General features: G+C 36.7%; 1 protein-coding gene across 1 annotated transcript in view; it reads left to right on the top strand.

Moving 5' to 3' along the window:
* Nucleotides 1–2: 2 nt before the first annotated feature.
* The window catches only part of SLAIN1 (SLAIN family member 1), a gene marked incomplete at its 5' end in the record, with an annotated part of 47,711 nt that continues 24,177 nt past the window's right edge, over nt 3–23,536 (top strand). Inside the window, 2 exons of the mRNA XM_085309563.1 lie at nt 3–196; nt 3,727–3,866. Of these exons, the coding sequence (XP_085165689.1) occupies nt 3–196; nt 3,727–3,866 (334 nt within the window). The remainder of the gene's footprint in view (nt 197–3,726; nt 3,867–23,536) is intronic.

The following is a 23,536-nucleotide window of genomic DNA, read 5'->3' on the forward strand; positions in this document are numbered from 1 at the left end:
CCACCCTGCTGTGCGCCGCCGCGCTGGGCCCGCCGGAGCCCCTCGCCTATTTCAAGCCCTCGCCCGGCCTGGCGGCGTCTTGCGGCGGAGGGCAGGACGCGGGCGGCGGCCCGGCGGCGGCGGCCGCCACGGTGTTGGACGAGGTGGCGGTGCTGGAGCTGGAGGACGGCTACTGCGGCCAGGACGAGGATACATGGTACATGCGGCTCGCAGCGCGGCCCTGCCCGGCGGCGGTCCTCCGCGGTGCCCCTCGCCCTAGCTTCCCCCGGCCGCGGCCAGCCGCCGCCCCCCTCCGCGARGTAGCAGAGCCCTGCTCCGCCGACCCCCTGCATCCCCGCTAATGCTCCCCCAGCTGGTGCTCTCCAGGCTYTTAGAAGCATTAGCCCTCGACTCTACTTGGCCTTGTTCTGCTTAAGCTTAAGCTTAAACCTGCTTTTATTTTATTTTTTCCCCCTTTAACGTGTCATTTGTTTGGTGTGATCAACCCGACCGGTGAAAAGAGGCCTCGCGTACAGGGACTGGGTTTTGTGGCCCAGTTCGGGTCAGGGCTTTATCGCCCGCGCCCGTCCCTGCGCCCCTCCGCGGGGTGCCCGCCCTGGGCGGCTCGGCAGCCTCGGAAACCGCCGGTTCGGCAGCCGGAGCGACCAGGGAGCACGGCGGCAGCCGGCTGCTCCGGCCGGTTTCCCTCAGGCAGCGGCGTGAGGGAGGCACCGGCACCGGGCAGGGCCAAGGGCCGGGCGGGCGGCGAGCGCGGTTGCGGCCAGCGCACAGGCTTCCCATCGGGAAGGGCAGGGACTCGCTATTGCTTTCCCCTTTGAAAAAAAAAATATATATATATATGTGTGTGTATATATATATATGTCTCAAGTTTGGTGTAAGCCTCATTTCAGCCTACTGCTTACATAAGGAATTAAAAACAGCGGAATTGTTCCAGTAATCCTTTATCTGAACAGCGCTTCCTCCCCATCCTAAAATCTCTGCCCAGTTGGGCTCTGGTCTTCCGGGATTTGGGAGGGCTTTTGTCTTTTGGACATTGATCTATGTGGTTGTTTGTGTATCTTAGGTGCTTTTGTAGTTCCAAAAAGCGTGGCTCTGTGCTTGGAAGTGGAGGTTTAAAAAAAAAAAAAAAAAAAAAAGTAGAAAACATAATTGATCCAGAAATCCAGAGGAATAATTGTGCCTTTTTAAAAACAAATAGAAGGAGAGATTTTAGACTAAAGATATGAAAGACTGTTTGAAGTTGCATAACTTGCCTCAGCAACTTGTATGGACATCTTACAGACTATTTAAATACTGCAAAAATATTGTGGAAATCATTGTGTGTGTAACCATGTTAAACATAATTGATGCTTAATTGTATTAAACTATCAGTAGTAAAATGGTACCTATATTTCAATAACCATTTTAAGTGTCTATTGAAGCCTCTATATAGTTTCTTAACTTGTTACAGTTTTTAAAACAAGCTAGCATTTGCATCAGCTGAGAATAAAATACAGCATAATGCAGCTGAGATACATTTAAACATCCTTATTTTGATAGCACAGGAGGAATTTAAAAATCTAAATATCATCAATATTTTTTGAACATTGATTATGTGTACTTCATAGTACAAAAGTAATACGGTGCCTTAGTTTTTGAAAATTGCTTTTGAGAGTCATCATCAAATTTTATATAAATTTTTATCAGTATTGTTTCATTCTGTGTGTCATTCATCTGTGCAGGCTGTTCTGAAAGTGTTGATTCTGAGTTGAATCAATTTTTCCTTCAGTCCTAACCCATTGTTTATGGCAAATGAGTAGAAGTGATTAAACTTCTCTGTGCATTAGCTCTTTTTTGAATTTATTTGTCCCAGTCTTGTTAAACCCAGTATTCTTCCTGCTAAGTTTCAGGGCAACACAAAGGCAGTGTTATTTTATGCATCTTAATATAGTGATGCTCTTGATCAGTTTCCTGTTTGATTTGCACTCTGGAAGCAGTCCTAAGTGCAGTTTCGCGGCCAAAACTTATGTTCATATCATTACCTGTAATTCCTGCTCATGTCACACAGGTATGTGTCTACAGGCAAAATCTGGTAATAGGAGTTCGTTAACTTACTCAGCTTGGAGTGAGTTGTGTTAGCTCTTGTATATTTTCTTTCTCAAGGATGAATTTCCATTGTTATCCATTAGCGGTCAGCTCTATGATGCCAGCTGCTTTGGGGATTTTATAATTTAGATTGTTAAAGCTAAGTGATACATGGAAATCCAAAGACCGGTATGTTCCCASTTGTTAATTTAGTATTTTGGGTTCTTAAGTACCTCTCTATTATTTTTAATTGCAGTTACAAAAACAAGAATTGACTTTATTGCAGACAAGCCAAAATTTCTTTTTGCTTATCATCTTTTTATACAGATGTCTGATCATTGAGAATTTATCAGTCAGGTGTTTACCTTTCAAAACACTTCTGCAAGCTAACAGGAGACCTTAAAGTTTTTTTTTTGTTTGTTTGTTTGTTTTTTTTCTTTTGCCTTTTTTTTGCTGTTTTTCTTAATATCATGTTTTTGAACCTGTAGCAAGCTCTGAATGAAGTAAAGGGAAATGAGTGCTCTACTGAGAGGAATTCAGTAGTTGAACTATGCTTGGATTGCCAGTAGAGATACCAAATATGATGAGGGTATATATTCATTGTGAGCTATGACAGAGAGTGCCAATTTACTTCACAAAAAAGATATTGAGTAGACATTAGAAGTGGCCACCTGTTCAGGCCTTTTTTTGTTTTGTTCTTCATGCCCCTATTGCATGCCAAATTCCCATGCAGAATGTGGATATTTTGCTGGAGTCTGACATCTGTGTAGGAGTTTGTCAGTGGTCACATTGATCAGAAGCAGTAAAGCATGCTGCCTAGCCAAGGAGCTGAGAGCTGTCCTCAGTAGCTATTAATAGTTCACTTCCTGGGAASATTTGTGCTCTCCCAGGTGAACTGATGTCTGCATGTGTACACTAATATACAACAGTAGCAACATGGATATTAGCTTCAAGAATTTACCCATGAAAGTTACTTGGTACCTGTCTGGCTTCCTAAGTATTGTTTGATCATCCGATTAGCAGTGTGTACTCTGAGAATTGCAGATATATATCTATACAATTTCTTTCTTGTGTAGTTTTTTTCTACTGGAATCAAATACCAAAATTGAATTTTAATTTCTCAGCAGATGTTTTCTAATCTTTAAAGTTTGATTATTATAAAACATATGGTTCATTTGGGGAAGATAGAGGGTATGAAAATTACAGCCTAGATTCTCACACATTATTAATTTAATCAAAAGGTATACATATGAAATAGATCACAGTAAAATTTGAATTTAAATGTAAAATAAAATGCTGAAATTATCTTTACTGGAGTTTAAATAAAAATAAAGGGGAAAACTAATAGCATCTTTGGTGTGTGTAAAGCACCTAATGGATTTGAACTTTGGGCAGTGCTGAAATTCAGACAGTGATAATAATGAGATGTAGTATTTTCATGAAAAATCTAATCTAACTTTGATTTGAAGTTCCAAAGCTGTAGAGGTTATAGTTTGCATTTTATGAGGGAGAAGGGAAATATCAATGTTAACTCTTCCTGCTGAATACATTTTGTTAATAGAATTTCATATTGCAGGGCTATGCACTGTTGTAAATTAGTAGGAAGTTGAGAGTACAAAAGTATTGCATATCTTGCTGATATTTGTGTGTATTTTGGTTAAGGTTATATGTTTTGCCTACCAAGACTCTCACCCCTCAAGAGAAATCACTAAGTCCTCTGCAGTGGTGCAGACGTGTTCTGGATCATCCAAGTCCTGAGATAGAGGCTGCAAAACGTTCTCTGTGCTTTAGATTGGAACAAGGTAATCTTATTCTTTGAATTTCTCTACTATGAAGTTGGCATTTTTTGCCTAGCATATCGCTAGTACTCAGCAACTTTGGCAATTCAGCAAATTTCACAAATGGCAGGCATGCAATTGTCTCATGTATGTAAGTCTTCCTCTGCTCCGTGAAAACAATGAACAATTGAAATATTTTTTTCTGATCATGTATTTTTAAAGTATTCTCCTTCTTCATTATTCTTTCCCTCCCCTGAGTAACTCCTCAGTTTTAAATTCCTTAGCAGTATTAAACATTGGTTAAAATAGAAATTAGGGACTCTTTTGGGAGAGAACTTTGATGCTAGCTTTAGGATTGAAAAGAGATTTGAAAAACAGTACTTGCGTTTTTGGATAAAGCCAGTGTCATCACAGTAAATATCATCATAGCTCTAAATTTGTAAGATATGTTTGACCACATCTCACTGTAGTATCAAGACTTAGCACTAAGTATAGAACTGACAAAGAGGAGCTATAACTTGATTGCTAGCCCTGCTTTTCTGAGATCTCAGTAACCTGAAGTATTGAGATCAATTTGATGGCTGCCCAGTGCCAGTGAGCCTATAGAGAGGCAGTCTCTCTTATGTCTGGGAGTGCTGAATTTAGTTCTAATTTAGTTCTGAATTATTTTTTTTTAWTTTTTTTTAAACCATCCAGGGCCCTTGAATTCTTTTTTACTTTTTTTTTTCTTTGGCCATCCAAGGTAGTAAGATTGTAATAAGTGTTGTTGAAGAATCTGGTTAAGGTAGGAAACATTATCTTAAGATTTATAAGTGGCAATGGAAAAAAAAAAAGCAAATGAATAATATAGGAGGAGGATAGGAGAAAGAAGTAAAACTAATGGCCACATGGGTTTACAGTTTTATATTTTAGCTACAGCCTTCATTAAGAGGGATTAAACATGTAACTATATGCTTTGAAGGATATGGGAGTTGTGGATTAGTCTCATTCAAAATTAACGTTTAACTCAATTGACCTCTGACGGTATCTGTCTCTCTGCATTGACTACAAAAGAATCCTACAACTGATTATAGAAGAATCCTACAACAATTATTGTTCTGGCAATGTGCAGCTGAGCATCTGCCTAAAATTAGGTGGGCAAACTGATGTTCGTATAGTGATAATTATCCCAGCCAGATTTAAGGGGATTTCCGTTCAGATTCAGACGCCTGAATTTAGGTGTCTGCAGTGTGAGTTAGAGTCAATGTTCCCTATGCAATCAATGGGAACTTTTAGCCTGGAGAATCTGAGGCGCTACTCTGATGAGGCGACGGAGTTGTTGGCTTTAAGATGAAATCAGTAGCTTCATAGGACCTGCTGACACCTGCCTCAGAACTGCTCACTTGAATATGCATGTCTGTGATATAGGATGTCCGAATCTGGAGCTGAATCCTAGTGTAGAGGCTCTGTTCAGATTTCCCTCCATAGGCATCCAGTGCCATTGGAGATGCCCTAAGTTATCCTGACTGACCTTTGGTTTCCACTCAGGAAGGCAACAGATCTCCAATGGGTCCTGTGCCATATTTGCTGTTCTTCTAAGGATTTCTTGGCCGTGGTCCTAAGGACATCTCAGATGGGCTGAGGCAACTAGCTGTGGGCAACTGAATCAAGTCCATAGCATGAATGTAAAGGCAAGCCAGAGGGAACGCATCAGATATTTTTCCCTTCAAAAGTTTTAAAAAAAAAAGACTTAAAAATTTAAATTAATTGGAAATAAAGACATGAGAAAGGCAAATTTATTATTTGATTTACTGCCTCTCTCTGGTTATCTGTTCAATCTATGTCTATACTAAAGAAGTCACAGCAAGTTACTTTGACAGTGAGTCATTTTGTATGTTGTATATTCTAGTCATGGTAATGGCCTTATGAATTTCCTGTGCTTTGTACAAAGGTGCTGTGAAATTATATGCCATATGTAAAACTCCTTTATGGAACTGTATGTTTAAGGAGGGAATGGACTCCTGTTTCTACTGAAACAATTCTGCATTAAAGTTTTTTCATTAGTAGTTAAACTAATGAACTCTAGTATTGCAAAAGATTTTCTTTTTGTCAGCTTTACCTTTGCAAATAATAAGCAAATGTCATGTCATTTTTCATACTCAAACATTGTAGAAGTGGATTTCATAATATTTACTTCTTTTCCAGTTTTGAAACAAGATGAGTCAGCTGGAAGAATCTAGTAATTATGTTTTAAACAAAAACAAACCTTCTGTAATCTGACCTTCCGTTTTTATTTTGCCATACAGTCTGTCAGTAAGCACATGCAATTTTATTGTGATTTTGAAAGTGGTTCAGTAAGAATGGTGTTCTTTTCTGGTGCAAAAGACTGAAACTTTTTACTTATAAGCTGAAGAGCATCTTTTCCCCTTTAGCCATATACCTTGAAAGGGCATTTTAGAGGGATTTTAAAATCTAGTTGTGCTTCTGTGGTTTGGCACAAAGTCAATGGTAATGTTGATGTACTTTAGAAATGCTAAATGTGTAGTTGAAAAGCATTTACAGTGTACCAACTTATGCTTTCTGAAATAGCTTGCAGGTAGAATTTGCTTAATAATTTTGTCTATGATACATAAGCCAAAAATTAATCTGGTTTAGATTTTCATAGCTCTTTAAGTGTTATAGTGCACATAGAAATAAAGTGCAGTAAAAATTGATTTTTTTTTTCTCTACAAAGTCAGTGTATCTGAAGGAGGACACACAGAGAGAAGAGCTGTGAAACAGGAAGTATATTCTGTAGGTTTTTTCATTGTTGAAGTTTTAACTCATTCCTGTTATTATTTGGATAGCTTTTAAATCTATGCTCATTTATTTCAGCTCTTGTAAGTTTTCCTTATTGTATTATATCATGCTTTTCATAAAAATACTGGTATGTAGCATGAAATATCCCAGCATTAGAACAGCTTATAACAAATCCAAAGGTCTCATGAGGGACATAGGTGAAAGCAGTTCCATGGTGACCAAATGATAAAATGACTATCTGGTCTTTCAGGCTGAAGAGTCACTTGAATGATGCCTGTTTAATTTTTATCCTGTTGTGCTCGAAACCATGTTTCATTTACAGTGAAGTATCTGTTTTATGTATTCTATAGTGGAGGTAAGATTTCATCTTGGAGGAAAACTTCAAGGGCGTAAGTATAGTGTTTCCAGTAGGTGGTTCTTCTGTGAAGCACTGTGTGAACTTAGACAAGGTTCTCAGCATTCATCTGGTCTACTATTCATTAATGTTTATATTTAGTTTGCAATGAATAAGGCTTATTACAAGCTTTGTTTCTGTGGATTAAGCATGATAGCTTTGAGAAGGATGACAACTGAATGTAACTTCCTTTAAGAAGACTTATTTTCTTAGAATATTTCCTGTTTTCTGGGAGCAGTTGTGCCAAGATAATCTTTCTTTGATTTTACTCTATGGCCTAACCTGGATCACTTCTCCCTTTTTGCTCCTTTTCAGTCATCTCTTTTTTGAAACCTTTTGTTTTCTTTTGTTTAGAGCACTTTTCTATGTACTGGAGAGTCAGCTTCTTCTCCCTTCAGTTTTTAATATTTCTATTCCTTTAGATTCATTCAAATCACGAGGACCACATAATAGATTAAACAGTTTGATGGAGCTTGTTCTGTATTTTCTTGGTAATATTGGGAGATGTTGGGAGATGTCAGCATTAAGCTCAGTAAGCAAAGAGATACAATGTGTAAAGTTTCCAGCTGCTGCAGATCAGTATAACTCCTCTGAAATCAATGAAATGATGTTGATTTACATTCTGGCTGAAGATATACTGTATAGATTCACTTCTGTAAAAAGCTGAGGAGCAGCCGAGTGGATAAACTTAGGAGTTAAGAGGCTTAGTAAGGAGTCAGTCTGTAGGAGCTCAGCTTTTATTCAGGGCTTCAAACCATATCTCATTCAGTTGAGCCTTCCAGAGAGAAAAGCCCTCTTTCACAGAGACTATGAAATATTGGTTAGATTCAGAGTTTGTCTTAGATGAGTTCTCATTCAATAATACTACTTCAGCTCTTTAAAAACTGGCAACTGAAATCTGCAGATCTGCAATTGGCTGTAGTAATTTATAGTGTTTTAAGATGAAATTGCCKTTCATTTATTACAAAGAATAACATGCTTCAGGATGAATGCCTTTACGTGGTCTGTGGATGATAAGACATATAGTGAAGCAGATACACTGTAGTTTTTCTGATTGTTTATGACCAGTGACATTTTAGCCTTTATTGTATTGGATCCCAAAGTCATGCGCCARTTGAAGTTTGAAACCCAAGCATGTAACATACCCAGATAAAAATATGAAAAAACAAGGAAATCAGAAAGATGTGTCATTCAACAGTACCATATTCGCTTTACCTTTAAAAAATATTTTACAGTAAGACCCCAGACAGAATGTTTTACTCTGATCTCAAACTTCTTGCTTACGTAGAAACAGGCCAGGTTCTGTCCCATTCTCCTAATTCTCTCTCCTTGCCCTAAGGGTTCACAGTGAAATAATAGACTTTGAAGTCCTTAAGATATAAAAAGCWTCTCATGGACTGTTACAAATTGCAGTTACAAGGAACTTCTATACTGTAGTCTGTTAACAGCAGAAACACGCACAAAATATTATAAATAAATGAAAGCTTATATTTCCTATGATTGAGCTGCATCCAGTGCTGTTTTGAACTATGAGCTTTTTTCTTTTTCTAATGTAGATTAAGGTTTATTTGATATCCATTGAGGTGTCAGAGATGTATGTTATAGTGCTCAGGATTTAATTAATAAGATTAATACAGCTTTCTCATCCTTATTTTTCGTATTGCTAGAGATTAAAATTCTATATAAAATCTTTTAGGGTAGCAAATAGTAATGAACTGAAGCTTGCAGATGATAGAATTGTTGTTTCCATCATAAATAATACAATTTTTAAAGCTCCAGAAGAAATGGTGGAAGTGACAAGTGTGATTCAGTTCTCTTTTGTATATCATTCTGATAACAAAAAATACCTGTAACTGCTATGACCATCTGAGTACCTTTCAGGGACTGTGGCATCTTGAAGGACAGGATGTATAGCAGATTCATGCTGCAGTACAAATTTGGTGCTCAGAGCACACACATGCATAGGAGYTATTTCCTACTAGATTTCATTTATTTGAAGGAATCTCTTTTTGTATCTATATAATTCAAAGCAGTTCTTGGAGTTTTTGCAAAAGCTGATATCACTGGATTTTCTAACACAGCTACTGAAGATGATTTTTATATTTCAGTGTGAAAAACTCATTTTTGATACTCTACTTAGAAGCATGTGTTTGCATTTCAAACAGAATATTTTTCTCTAAGACTGGAACATTTCTCCTCTGCAAACATACCTCAAGATGGAAGTATTTATTTGAAAATCCTTGTGGCAATAAATGCATATAAAATCAGACAATTCTCTTTTTATTCACTCAGAAATACCTTGTGCTTTTTTAATATGGCTCTTATGTATTGCACCTACTTCTTATCAAATTTTAATAAATGTGCTATTGGAGGAGTTGATTTCACATGTTAAGAATTGATTGTTGTACAACTTGCAGAATTAAATATTTTCTTAGAATTCAATATTTTAGATTTGGTTTCTAGTTATAATAGTTACAAAAAGATGCTGAATTTGCAGTCTGAAGTAATTTATTTAAAGGTTGGTGCGGAAGTAGTGTTAGATATTACCTCACTTGAGAAAGTGTCTATCCTTGTTTTAGAATGGAAGTGTTCTATTAATATGCCCTAATTATGGAGTTAGGATCATCAACTCATCATGAGAGGCAGAACAGCTAGAAATACTGTCAAATTTTATTTGAGGATTTCAGTAGGCTTAAAATAAGAATAATTTATGCTTGCAATATTGTCTCAAAGTCTGTAATCCAGTGTATTCCTCAAAGCCATAGTGACAGCATCAACCTTAACATTTACACTAAGAATACAGGCACAGTTTCTCTTATGCAGCAGACTACTAATCACTGTTTTTGTTTCCAAAGTATACAACTTTACTAGCCCAGATAGAAACTAAAAATAAAACTCATTTTTTTTTAATGGACATGGATACATTTGATAGCTCATCCTCTGAAGATAACTTCTCAAGGGGAAAAGGGACCTTTTCAAAACTGGGCAATTTTGAGACCCACATTTCATTTCTGCTCCTGATTGTCTGTATGTTTTGTTTATTGTTTATTAGCCCTCAAATTGTTGTTACAGCTTTGACATAAATTCTCGTTTTACTTCACTGCCAATTTTGATGCCTACAGAAGAGAACTGAGTATAACATTTTAGAAAGTAGGTGAGCCTCCCTTGTGTGGTATCTAGAGGTAGCACTGCTTCTTTATCCAAATTTTGTCTATTTTTTTTTTTTTTTTCATTTCAGGGAGCACTTTGGCTCTTGCTTTCATAGATACTGCATATTTTGGGGAGCTCTTGTTCAGACTGTTTTATACTCTGACCTATAAGTACTTTTTTCAGAGTTATTTAGCGTTAGGATATTGTGCACAGTCTTGTAAGTGTGACATACATTCTTTGTCTTTGAATGACTGTCCTCACATTTTATTATTTTCAGATTGACTGGATTATCTGCACTTGCTTTACGAAATGTTCCACATGCCCAATATCTGTCTTAATATTTTGTGAAAATATGACACTTGTATCAGAGATTTGTATTTACTTTGACATTATAAAAGTAATCTTTTAATAGAACAGAACTTTTGTGATACTATCCAACACTGAAATGTAGCCAGTAAGCTCCAATCTGAGTGAGGCATGGGTATTTTCAGATTTGCTTGATGATCATTTTTTATATTGCAAGGCAGAGAATAAGTTAATACAAACTAGGAAGTTATTAAAATGAAATTTCTGAGTTTCTTACATAATTTTATTTTGTGAATCTCTCTTAAAATATTTTCTTAATTTTAATTCGGAATGGGATATAATTGTAAATATTTATAATTACAATAAATGTTTTATTGTGGAATATTCACTTTTTGGGGGCACCACTAAGCCATTCTTGAAGTAATTGCATATGACTTGATCAAAAAGAGAACTGAATACTTGATTAAAAACTTCATGTTCAATGTTCTGAGAACATTGAAGGAGAAAAGTAGTGTAAATCTGATTGCAAGACAAGAATTACTTTTCCTCAGCAAAACCTAGATAAGACCTGTATGATTCATGTTTCTAAAGCCATGTGGAGCAATTTAAAGATTACATGAGTTTTAGGATTTTAGTATCACCTCAGATACTGTAGTACCATATTGCATAGATACTACTAGAGTTTAGAGAATTGTCATAACCAAAAGAACTTGAGATAGGGATTCAAAGACATCCTGGCCAAGCCTTTCTAAAAAGGCCCATGTATTTTTTTWAAAAAGGTAACACCCTTTTTGATAGTTTTTTCTTGAAAAGAGAATAGAAGTACGGCTGATAGTTGAACATACTGAAGCCTGTATGTTCCCCTACTGCAGAGAGGCATTACAAATGCATTTTAACTTGGAACACGATTTTTTTTTCCACTTTTAGGAAAAAAAAAAAAAAAAAAACCTCTTCCTGTATTCAGGTGTCTTCCCTTGTTACGTAGTAGCAATGTTGATCTTACTGAACATGCACTATTAATTCAGGTGAGATGACTGGTACCTTGAAGCATACGTGGCTACAAATAGAACTAGAGGTGGCTAACTTTGGTGAAAACATCTTCATGTAGTCAAATACATTCTACCTTAAGAGCTGATGAGTTATGTCCTATGCTGCCTAGGAGACAAGATCAGTTAATTTCTCTTCTCACTTAATTTATCTTCAGCTGCCAGAGGACAGATATTTTTTGAACAAGTATGATAATATTTAGTTAGGATTTGAGGAGTAGAGAACTTACAAATTACTGAGATTAAGTGAGATTAATCATAATCTTTAATACCCACAGTTATGAAAGTTAGATACCTAGAAAAACCTAATTGTCCCTTGATTGTAAAGAAACCAAAGGGTAATTGATACATCCTTATGCCATTCTTAAGCAGTTATCTGAATTGAGTCTGGAGGTGCTCATTTCTTTCCATTGATTAGGAGAAACTTCGGTAGTACTTCATATTAGATGAATTAGATGACAATATTTCTTTATATTTTAACAAGTCGTGAACACTCTTTGCATTTTGACCTTGGTGCCTCATTTTTGTTCATTCGGAGAAAGTTTCTTATTGCCTCCTATCACTTCAGTCAGGGCACTTTTGAGCTTGCTTAGAATCATTTGTTCAGATACCTAACTCCAGAATAAGAATACTCAGACTTGGATTTTTTTTTGTGTGTTTTCATGTGCTAATAGTTAATCTGAATCTTTCTCTGATGGTTAGGCACAAAAATTTTGTGCTGCAGTTCATACATTGTTGAAATAATTGGTATAAATACTGTAGTATGTGTCTGTTAATACTAACTGAGTTACGGGAGATACTGTTTGATGTTGGATCTGAATCCTAGAGGAAAATCCGAGTGACTGAATTTCTTCTGGAAAGACTCACTTATCAGAGCCAACCATTGAGCTGTTTCTTCTCTGCCCAAGCACCTTGTCCTTGGATCTCGGCCATTTATTATGTAAATTCATGGAAAGTGATACGACCTGGATTTATTCCACCTAATTTTAGGCACACGTCTAGTATACTTTGCTTTGGCCTTGATACTTTTATCTTAAAAAAGGTGCTGAGCGTAATTTGACATGCTTTTGGGACTTTGAGATATCCAGTCAGAGCAGATAAGTATGACAGAGGATTTGCAGAACAGCCTCACTCACCTGGACCAGCGTCTGGAGGCATGATGAGATGCACTAGAACACCCCCAGTATACCTGTGTTTAGACAACTGAATTGTAGCCCTAGTGTTTCATGCTGAGAGATTGGTTCTGCTGCAAACTGCAGGACCTGTGGAATGGAAGGGGGAAGGCACTGCTTGGAATCTGTGTAAAAATGTCACACTGTTTTATTCACTAAACTAATCCTTTCAGCATTAAAAAAAATTTTTTGTTTACACTGTGATTGAGTCTTATCACCATAATTGTCATATATTCGTGAATAGTTTTGGTTGATGTGAATTTTTATTTTTTTTACTTCTTTTTTTTCCCTCTGGAATGGTATTTTTACTGCTGTCTAATCCAGTCTTCTATTCAACTGTTGAGACTAAAGCTGCAAAAAGAGAGCCTTTCTAGTAAAGTTCTGAGACTGCTGTGATTGCAGCGGCATAGTTTATAAGCTGACTTGGCAGGAGGATAAATACGATGGCATATCACAATTTTAGACCTACCAGTACATAGACACAAAGACTCAAGAGGTCACAAAGCAGCTGTTGTTCCTTGGGGGATGAAAACATTTCCAAATGAGTGGACACACTGCTATCATTTGTATCTTAAAACTTCTTTTTAGCTGATTAACTGAGCGATTAAACTGAAGCCGTCTAACATACAGTTGCAAGAAATTAGAGATTAATTTCTGCACTAAAAAGCCATATCAGTATAGCTGATTTTGAAAACAAATGTCCTTCTCCTCAGATTGACATTAGGAAAATGCACAAGACCTGTAAATATTTGTTATATAAAAAGCAGGCTTCTGACAAGATTAAAACCTCTCATGTTCTTAGCAGCACTGAAGAGTAAGCATATATACAGAGCATATGCAGGCACACAGAAGACCTCACCGCTCCTTGTTGTGTTATTGAAACATAAATAGACTCTAAAATTTGATCCTGTCAATACATACAGCCTGTCTACCTTGTGCATGTCAAACATGTCAAACAGTCTAGCTTCAATACGTCTACACACTGCAATGCAGTGCTGCATGGATGATATACATCAGTGTATCTGTCACTGAGAGCCAAGGTGAATGCTTGGCATGATACTTCTAGCAATTTAACTTTCATATCGTGTCCTATATAGCTACCTTATATGTGTCTGTAACTGTTAAATGTGCTATAAGTGCCTTCAAAATCAGGTTCATATTAATTTACTTAAGCCATCTTAAACTTTAGATTTATATAGTTCATGGCAATGGCTGTAAAGTGTTGATGTAAGAAAACTTCCCCACTAGAGCAGGAATCTTTTAGAAATCCTACTATACTATATTGACAAAATACTCCTACACTGACATGCTTGCTTGGTCTTYGCTAAGTAAGCCAAAGAAGTGACTGTATGTGTGGGGGAGACTGATTTTTGGAAACAAATATCTTTAAGCTGTAAAAGAGATGCCAAGAAAGGCATCTTTATTGTGAGTAGTAGTTCAGGGAGTAATTTAATAAGGAGACTTGTCCAAAAATGAATTTATATTTGCCAGCTATCAGGAACTTTTATTACCACCCTAAAAGAGCTGTGCCTATTAGAACAGAGCTTAAGAAAAACCTGTCCTCCCCCTATCTACATGACTTGTATGAAGGTGGCTGTAGCCCCGGTATGAATAGGATATATGCAACTGCTTCTCCTTCTCTTTGGATATTGAGACAAATTCCTATACGTCAGGGTAGCCCCAAGGGACATAGCTGTGTGGTRGGGAAGAAGATGACCCACAGTAACTGATGTGTGTTCAGATGGTATGCGCATTAAGAGTTTGAGAGCCTACTCCTGAATAATAGATGACCATGCCCAAAGAAGTGGCTGGCCAGATTTCTTTAAGTCAGTTTCATTAGCAGATCCTTTTTAGGATAATGAAGGAAGATACTTACATGCATAGATTTGTAGTAATGCCCCAATATTTCATACAAACGAAAATCCCAACGTGCATTGTTCAACTTGTATATAACTTCAAAATCTCAGCTTGTAAGGGTGGCTAAGTAGAGCATTCAGGGAAATAGAATGATCCCTCCTTTTTGTTTTGGTACTTGAATAGCAAATGCTTCTTCTGAGGCATAAGAAATTTCTAACTCCTCTTCTGATTAATGTAGTTTAATTAGCATTTTTATTGAATACCTTGATTATCTTACTGAATACCTATCATCCTGGCATTTTAACATTTTAAACTGTCCTTGCTTCTTCAAGGCATGGCTTGACACATTTTGTATGGAAATAGGAAATATTAATAGTATATATTCTGACCAAGACTTTAACTTGCTAGAAGCTTAGCACAGGGTCGACGTGTGCAATATAAATCCTACGAACAGCTTGATTTCAGATGAGMTTGCTGAGACTGAATCCCCTTCCCCCCTCCACAAACACACATCATTGATCCCATTATAGTTAAAAGGCATGTCTGCCAGAGGCAATCACAGTGTAACGATTAACAGTTAGAGTAAACAGATTTAGGTCCTTTTTCTATTTTTGATAATACTGTACTGTGTTGTTAATAATCTATCACAGTAATTGTCAAAYTGTTGGTCGTCAGGCCTTCACTGTGTGGGAGCTGCATCCTGTAGGTGTCTTTGACCCAGATGCTGGAAGGAGGCTGTTGAGATAACTCCTGCAGCACACACTCCTGGCTGCTGCCAAGATTCCCCTGACTCTTTAAGATCCTATATTCTACTCTTCTGCGGAGCTAGTGTCCACTGGATTGAAGCCATGTGAATTATATGGGAGACACCTGCAGGTGCAAATAGCAGATTAATGAAGAGATAGTCTGAGAGCAAGGTGGGCTGTCACAGACGCTTAAGATCTAAGAGCCCATATTTAAAGAGGAATTTTTTGTAACTATTTTTCACAATAGTTATGCAATGAGCATGAGATTTCTCATACCACTTATGATGATGTTACCTAGTACGAATGGCTCTTCTATAATAATAATGTTAAAGTTCATGTAGTCAGTGAAGGGCATGTGTTTTATGAAGGAAAATGTAAACCATTGCATGAATTGTGCCAAATAAAATGTTCTCCCTTTATATTAGCAGACAGTGTTAAGCAGATAGTGAGTTGAACTGTGATTTGCACTTACCATTATGCTAAAAATTGTTAAAAAGATATGTGCATCACAGTTTCTGAGTATGTGAGGACATCTGTTTAGTACTAGAAGAGTGAAGATGCCACTTATAAGCTTGTGTGGCATAGGGCTTTCTGCAAGGTTATTTGAACTAGTTAAGGCAGAATTAATTACAGATACATTATAACTATGTAACTTTGGGCGCAGTTACCTGCTAGTGAAGCTACGTAGATTTCAGTAGCAGTGTTAGTTTTTTGTCATGGTAGTAATATCCTCTAGGTAAAGGCACCAACTTTCTGAGAGCTTGTTTGGGACTACTGGACACTCTGCTCTGTCATTGTATAGATGCACCTGCAAGTCTCTGTGGATCCACTGATTTTGTAGTAGGATGATCTTAGGTTACCATAGTTGAGTCTTCCTCTAGTCCCTTTGCATGGAAATGCAATCTACTTTCTCTTTTGCAGATATATATATATATCCTGTTCTAACTTCACCTGTGCCTACAGGAACCTAGTTGCTACTAGCTGAGATGATAACATTATGACTTCCTTGTCCATCTCAGCTAGTATATACTGAGTTAGCTTAAGCTGTGGTCTGATAATTCATAGCTAGAAGAGGCTAATGCAGGAAATCTCTCCAGTAAGCACAATAAGACCTGGAAGAAGATAATTTCTGTGGTCACATGTACCTTGTCTGCACTTCACGGTGATATATTTTTCTTTACCTCAGTAGGAGCAGTCATGGATTCATAGGATGGCTACTACTTTGTTCCAGTTTTCTGTTGCTACTTGTTAAAGGTAAAATATGGTGAAATTTCCAGCYGTGAAGCTTTGCTCTGTTCTATGTACATATGTAAGCAGTGTAAGACACTGAATTAATCTCACCTAGCTGTAGACATCTCTTAGAGACCATTCTCTGACAAACATTTCTTTTGGTGGCTTCAGCAGGCTTACCGTTCTGCTTCTGTTTTCTTCTTCTCCATCCCTCTCTGAATGCCCTGATACATCTGGGTACCAGTTCCTAGTAAATGGGACTGAGGATCTCTTTTATGTTAAAAAAAAAGAGTCTTTTTAGCACAGATCAGAGCACTCATCTGATCTACTGTGCAGTCATCTGGTACAGTTGTACTGGTACAACCAAGAGGCTGGCATAAGGTAAAGCATCATGATTGAGGGAGGTAGCTATGGTTCTCCTTTAAACTGGAACTGCTGCCAAAAAAGATGTTCAGCAATTTTATTTGGATTGCTGGAGCTATTTAGGTAGGGTGAATACAAACATTGCTATGCTCTAGTCCTGCAGAAAAGAATTGTCTTTTTAAATTGCTAAGAAAATGGGAAAACTGAAGGCAGCCTCTGAAATCTCTTTTAAGCTCTCTTTATAAAATGTTCTCTGTAAAGAATGCTGTCAGAATGGGTTTTGTTTGAATATATGTAGAGATCAGTATCTGAGTCAGTCATATGAGCTCTCTTTGTAGTCAGCAGAGACAAACAGGCACAATTCATTTCATTTTAGATTGGAGATAAGGTGAATTGTGCCCTGCTTTTTTTCTGTTTTGAGTGTACTCTGTCCTATGATGACTAGGTCGGTTGTATGTGTCTGTACGTAAGAGCATCTTTATTGTATCTGTGTGGCTCAAGATCTTGTGTCTAGAAGTGTCATAAATAAATGTTAGGGGAGAGTAAGAAGAAGGGGAAAAGGCTTATATGCTTGTCCTAACGCTCTCCYAGATGTATTGTCAGCTCAGAGCTGAAACCAGATGTGATTTCTGATTTAGATGTGATTTAGTAACCTTTGGTGGATTTTTGTTCTGTGAATTTGTGTAATCTCCCTGTAAGATTGTGTAAACTTGTAACATTAAAAATGTCCTTTAGTAAGGATTCCTATTATGTAGTGGCCCCTAAAATTGCATAGGATGAACAATTTTAATGACTGAGATGATAATAGTGTGGGAGAAATAGCAGAGAGATATTTAGTTCCCTTGTATGATACACGTGAATCAGTTGGATGCTTAGTTGGAAAGTTGTATCGTTTTGCAAATCAGTTAAAATTTGAGCACTTGTACAAGCATGGACTGTGATGAATAATCTGCCAAACAGAATGAAAATATGTGAGACTAGCAGTGTATATGAAATGCCACATGCTGCATAAAGGAGCTGGAGAGGGAATAGACATGTGGGGCCTATATCATGCTTATGATGTAATAGTTCAGCATGTTTGACTGATCTCTTAAGACAGGGAAACTTGGAAGCCAAGTATGGCTATTACCTCTGCTCTGACAACTTGCTTTGAGAATAAGTCTCCCTATTCATGTAGGAAAAGTTGTGCTCTCAGGAAGAAAATAAACATTAGGGCAGTTACATTTTTCACAAAACCTTGTTTGTTTGTTTAAATCATTGGTGAAAAGTTTGCCTAGTCAGCAAAAAGACAAAACCCAATCCAGCCCTCCAAAGCATATAGCTAGGCAAAGTACCTTTTTGTAGGAAATGTATAGTTTATACTTCCTAATTCCAATTCCTTTCTCGTCCTCTGTGTAATACTTTGCAAAAAAAAAAAAAAATATATATATATATATATATATCACTTGAAACAGTTGAGTCGTGGAAGGGTGCTTAAAGTTTGTGTATAATTGTGTATATTGTATTTGGAAAATAACAGTGTCGTTTTCCAGTATGTGATGCATTCGAAGACAGTTTTCACTGTTATGTTGAGATAGAGTAGTTGTGCGTCTGTCTTGAAAAAGATACAGGTCTTCCCTCTCTGATAAGTAATCGTTGGCACAATTGGAATATTTCTTGACAAAGTGCATCACTCCTGAATCTTGCTTAGATTTACGTTTTTTTCAACAGTTGCAGTATGTCAAACGCCGCCACTGTTTACATTGCTCTGCTGTGCTAGGTGAAAATCCAGGATTGCTGCAATTTAGATAGACTTTCTGACTCAACCTTTAAAAGAAGGCTGTGCTATTTCTGTTGGGACAAATCTTGAGGTGTAGAAATTACTGTAGTTCTATATGTTTATATAGTAGTATACCGATCCATATCAGAACTACTACCTTTTTTACTGTATATTAATGCAGAATCCTTTTATATTATTTTTCCAAGAGGACTTGCTTTATGTGAAATGAGTTGGGGACCAGTTTAACTTTTTCAGGTATTCCTAGTTCTGAAATAAAATTTAAGCTAATATTATTTTTCAGTTTTCATAGACTTAGAGGAAAGTAGGCAGTCTTTATTAATTCTCTCAGCTGCTCCTAATCTATTACTGTATGGCCTAACTATAATGGCAGTTATTTTCATCAGATATTTGCTATATTTGAGACTGAGCTTGATTATTTTAAAGTAGTGTGAGAAGAGTATTTGGTCATTTTTACTTTACACAGCAATATCCTGTGTTCATTGATGAAAATGTGAAATTTCAGAAAATTTCTTAGAGAAATTATTTTGAAAAAGGCAATCAAATGAAGACATTTCATTGTTATATAGCTTCTCACTAGCTGARATACACAAAAGCTTTGTTTAGGCTTTGGAAAGGTATTTCTTTGGCAGATGAGGAATTGCCGTATATGTAATGTTTCTATTTACAACGTGTCAGTGTTGTACAGGAGGGCTAAGTTTTTAGCTCTGTATTTTTTTCCTTTACTTTCAAATGTTACAAATATTAATGGGTTTATTTCAAAAATCCTTGTACACACTTTCCAAAGAGGTTGAGTTTAGATAAAATCTTTTCTTCTAAAAGAGATTTTGGTAATAACAGTGAAATTAATTTTCTGATAACTGAGCTGGCAACTCGTCTATAACATCTATGGGAAAAACAAAACCTAAGAAGGTGGTTGACATGTTATTTTTTTACCATTCCAGTATAATTGTTAAGGCTCAGTTTCGGCCTGAAACCAAAGGTTCAAGGATAAAAATATACAGGAAGTGTTATTGCTGGGGCTCTTATTATTGACTCTTGGAAGAACTCCTCTTGTGCAGTCTACATTCATGGAATTTATTTTTGTGTCATTGTACTGGGGGAAGAGAAGGTACTTTGCTCTCTTGCATTAGAAGTCAAGGACAGCAGACGAGCCCCCAGAGCATTCTGTTAGCTGGGTAAGGCAGCACGAGGAAAGAGTTTCAGACAATGACAGATTCACAGTGACTGAAAATGTGCGTTGAGCAGATGAAATGTGGCTCAGTGCTCGTGGCAAAGTTCCTACTGCTGACTGGCTGGCAGAGAGACTTGTTGCTATGGTTATGAAACCACTGTGCTAAGCAATGAAACAAGCTGTTGAGGCAACCACGGCTGATGACTGGAGGAGATTGCTGATTTGGAAGTAGCAGGATGCTGCCTGGAAAGTCAAGACATTCACTGTACAATAACATTCAAAAAGATGGGAATATATGTGTGTCCCAGACTGACCTCCAGTTTTGCAAGTGCAACTCGATACTCTTACGTTGCTGGAGCAAAATGTTGCCGTCCTGACTCAAGCAGAGTATTTCTTCAGTCCTAGAACTTATAGTCATATAACTAGTAAAAATCCAGTTTTTTTGAAAGAGTAAGTTTTTAGGACTTGTAATTTCAGAGCAAAGCTTGGAAACCTAGGCTGCAAATAAATCCTGGAGTTTAAAGATGCTACAGTTCTTCTGCTTTGAATACAGAAGCTGAATATCTCACCATATGAAGCAGATCTAAGGATTGTATATGCATACTCTATTTCCAGTACAGGACTGTGAATTTCACTTCTGAAGCAGCATTTCACTTTTAAGCATAACTGCTGTGCAAGCACACATATGCAGAGCATACCAAGGAAATAATTTCAGTTTCTTTCTCTGAGGAAACAGTGTCAGTAGGAAATGGTGTATGCCCTGGTATGGAGGCGGAACATGACCACAGTGCAGAGCAACATCCACAACTTCATTTACTCCTGGGTTTATCCTGACTTACAGTTTTGAACTTGCTGGATTGCCAGTATTGTAAATACTCCTCCTGTTGTTGGCTTGAAAGAGAATTTTCTATGCAAGCTTTGTAATTAGTATCCATCTTCAAATATGAGCATATGTGCAATTTAATTTTTTTTTTAAACTTATATCTTGAGAGTTTTTTTGAATCTGACCTGAAGTCTTAATGTAAAAATTAAGCTAATTGAGAGGATAAACAAAGTAGCTAGAAACTGCATTATTATTTAGTATGGCTAGTCAATCGTATAACATAGTTATTTATGACTTTATTGTTTTCTGTCTATATAGCAAAGAAATACTGATTTGTGGTGTTTAAAGTGAAATTGAGTTACCATGTTACAGAACTTGGCCAAACTGATACAGGTTGTTAGAACATCACAAAAATAATAGAGCTATGAAAAATGGAACGTGTTTAAAATGTCTTCTTTTTGTTTCTTGGAAACCTTGATAACCTGAATTAATGTAGAGTACCTTTTGTAGCTTAAATGGGAAAGTACTTTTAATAAAGTAATTGTTTTAAATACAATATGGCATGCTGTAGTTTTGCAGTGTGCTCCATTCCTTTTGAGCCATGCAACTTTGTAGATCTGCTTACTTATTCAGGTTTTCATGTGAGATTTTTCATCTGTTCTTATCACATGCTGATTATTAATAGGAGTCARTATGGCCAGTATTTGTGTAGCTGCTCATATTTTTATTTGGAAGGTACGATTCTACTATATTTTAGCATTTTGAGATCTTCAAGGAAGTTGTATAAAAAGTTGTATAAAAAGTAAGGCCTGTCTTCATTTTTAATCTTTCAATTGTGTTAGTAAATATTTTAAGGATACAAACAGACTCTCTTACTGCTGCTTTATTTTTTAAAAGAAAGGTTTTGTTTGCATGGTTTTGTAGTCCTTCTTCTAAATATTATAGTAGCCATTGGATAACACATTGTACAATATATTGACAGTAATCTATTTCTGAGAATTGATCAAGACTGGGACATGTAGTAATTCGTTGTGTTGTTGAGCATAAACAACTTCTTGCCTCAAAAAATCAAATTGTTAGTGTATCCAACTCTTTATCATCAGTAAATGAAACGGATTTTTCATCTTCTTGATTATTATCTATAGATCCCTGTTTTCCTTTCCATGGCTGATACTTTTTCTTTCTTCAGTACATCTTCAAGAAAAGGTACTCAGGGCAGGTTTATTTATGTTTCTATCTAGCTAGAAGAGTTAGAAGCTTGCTTTATTTTTTAAGGGTAGGTGAGCTTCTTATCTGGTCTGTGGACAAACAGAATTGAGGCTTTAAGAAAAAACTGCAAATATTATAAAATTAAGACCTGACCAGCTGTGCTTTTAAATTTAAAATAAAGGTATTAACAACACTGTGTCCTCTAGAGATAACCTACATGGGACAGTTAATGAAATGCAAATCCTTGCATACTGTAGAGATGTTTAACTGTGCTAATCAGGGCAATCTTGGAATCAGATTGGAGTAAAATAATATCCATTGCGCAATTTTATAATTTTATTAATTTTACATTTCTTTTATGTATTTTTTAGAAGTATGTATGTACTGCTTGCTTCCTGTGTACTTTTGTATGTTTTTGGCATAGCACAACATAGCACAAGACCTCAGCAAGTCTAGTTTTTGCTGTCTATGTTAATATYGTGTAAATATTCAGTTGTACTTTGTTTTGATATTTCCATTTCAAACCTCATGAAAACATTTTTGTGTACTTGATTCTAAGCAATGGAGCTAACCATGAGTGTAAAAGGTCAATCCTCTGCTGAAATTTAAATAGATATATAATTATAGGGTCAGGGATTATTTTAGTCTAATATATCTCTAGATTATATTCAGTTCCTCTTCCATCCTTTTCTGAGACCACATACTTTTTGAAAGAGTAATTTGGAATCTTGTTTGCCATAAATACTAATTATGTTCTTACTGTGGGTTCTTGCTTTCATAGTCAAAATAACTGTTGCTTTGTGCTTGGTGGGCCTGTTCACAATGGTTATTGTACAGAGTAATGAATGATTTTTATTTGTGCTGTACAGTTGACCACATCTGCGGGTGAGGACATGCAGGCAGCTAATTGGTCTGGCAAATGATCAAACCATTACAAAACAGGATCTTGTGTTAGACAGAAGAATAGAATTGCAAGGAACTAACGTCCTTTGCTCCTTATTGATAACTTGTAGTGGAAGTGACAAATTTTAGCTGTGGATATGATAACAAGACTCTATAATGTACATTTCTTGTAAGTGAATGCTTCAGATCAGTTAACAACTTCTATCACTTTGTGAGTGAAACTGATCCCCAACTGTTGGGTTAATTAATATTTTGCAGAGTAGTGTTCATTTGTGCTTGCTCTCCTTTTTGTCCTGTAGCTCTTGCATACTTGAATTTCAAGCTGATCGCTTGAAGGCTTAAGAGGATTAAAATCATGAAAAATGAGAGAATTGCAATAATTCTCTGATGGGATGACAACGAAGATCACAATTTGCATTTTTATGTCTTATTACTCCTTTGCCCCTTCCTACGGAGACTGAGCATTGATATTTCCCTTCCGTTGCAGACTGYTTTGTTCTGGTACTGAGCTGGGCAGTTACCTTTATTCTGACTTTAGCAGTGCTAGTGTGAAGAGTAGAAAGGCTGGTTAACCCTTACAAGCCCAAGAATACGTTTTGAGTGGGACAAAATAAAAGGTTTTTGAGGAAAATAATATTTTTTAGATAGCTGACAAACTATTTATTTCGAAAGGCTGGAGCCCTGAGTTTGAGGACCTGCCAACATGATCTGCTTCCTTTCTGTTCCCATGGCCATCCACTGTGTTAATGTTAAAAAGAAGAAAATG

The sequence above is a fragment of the Rhea americana genome, unplaced genomic scaffold (assembly GCF_003343005.1).
Source record: "Rhea americana isolate MKP2758 unplaced genomic scaffold, rheAme1 scaffold_3, whole genome shotgun sequence".
Classification (NCBI taxonomy): domain Eukaryota; kingdom Metazoa; phylum Chordata; class Aves; order Rheiformes; family Rheidae; genus Rhea; species Rhea americana.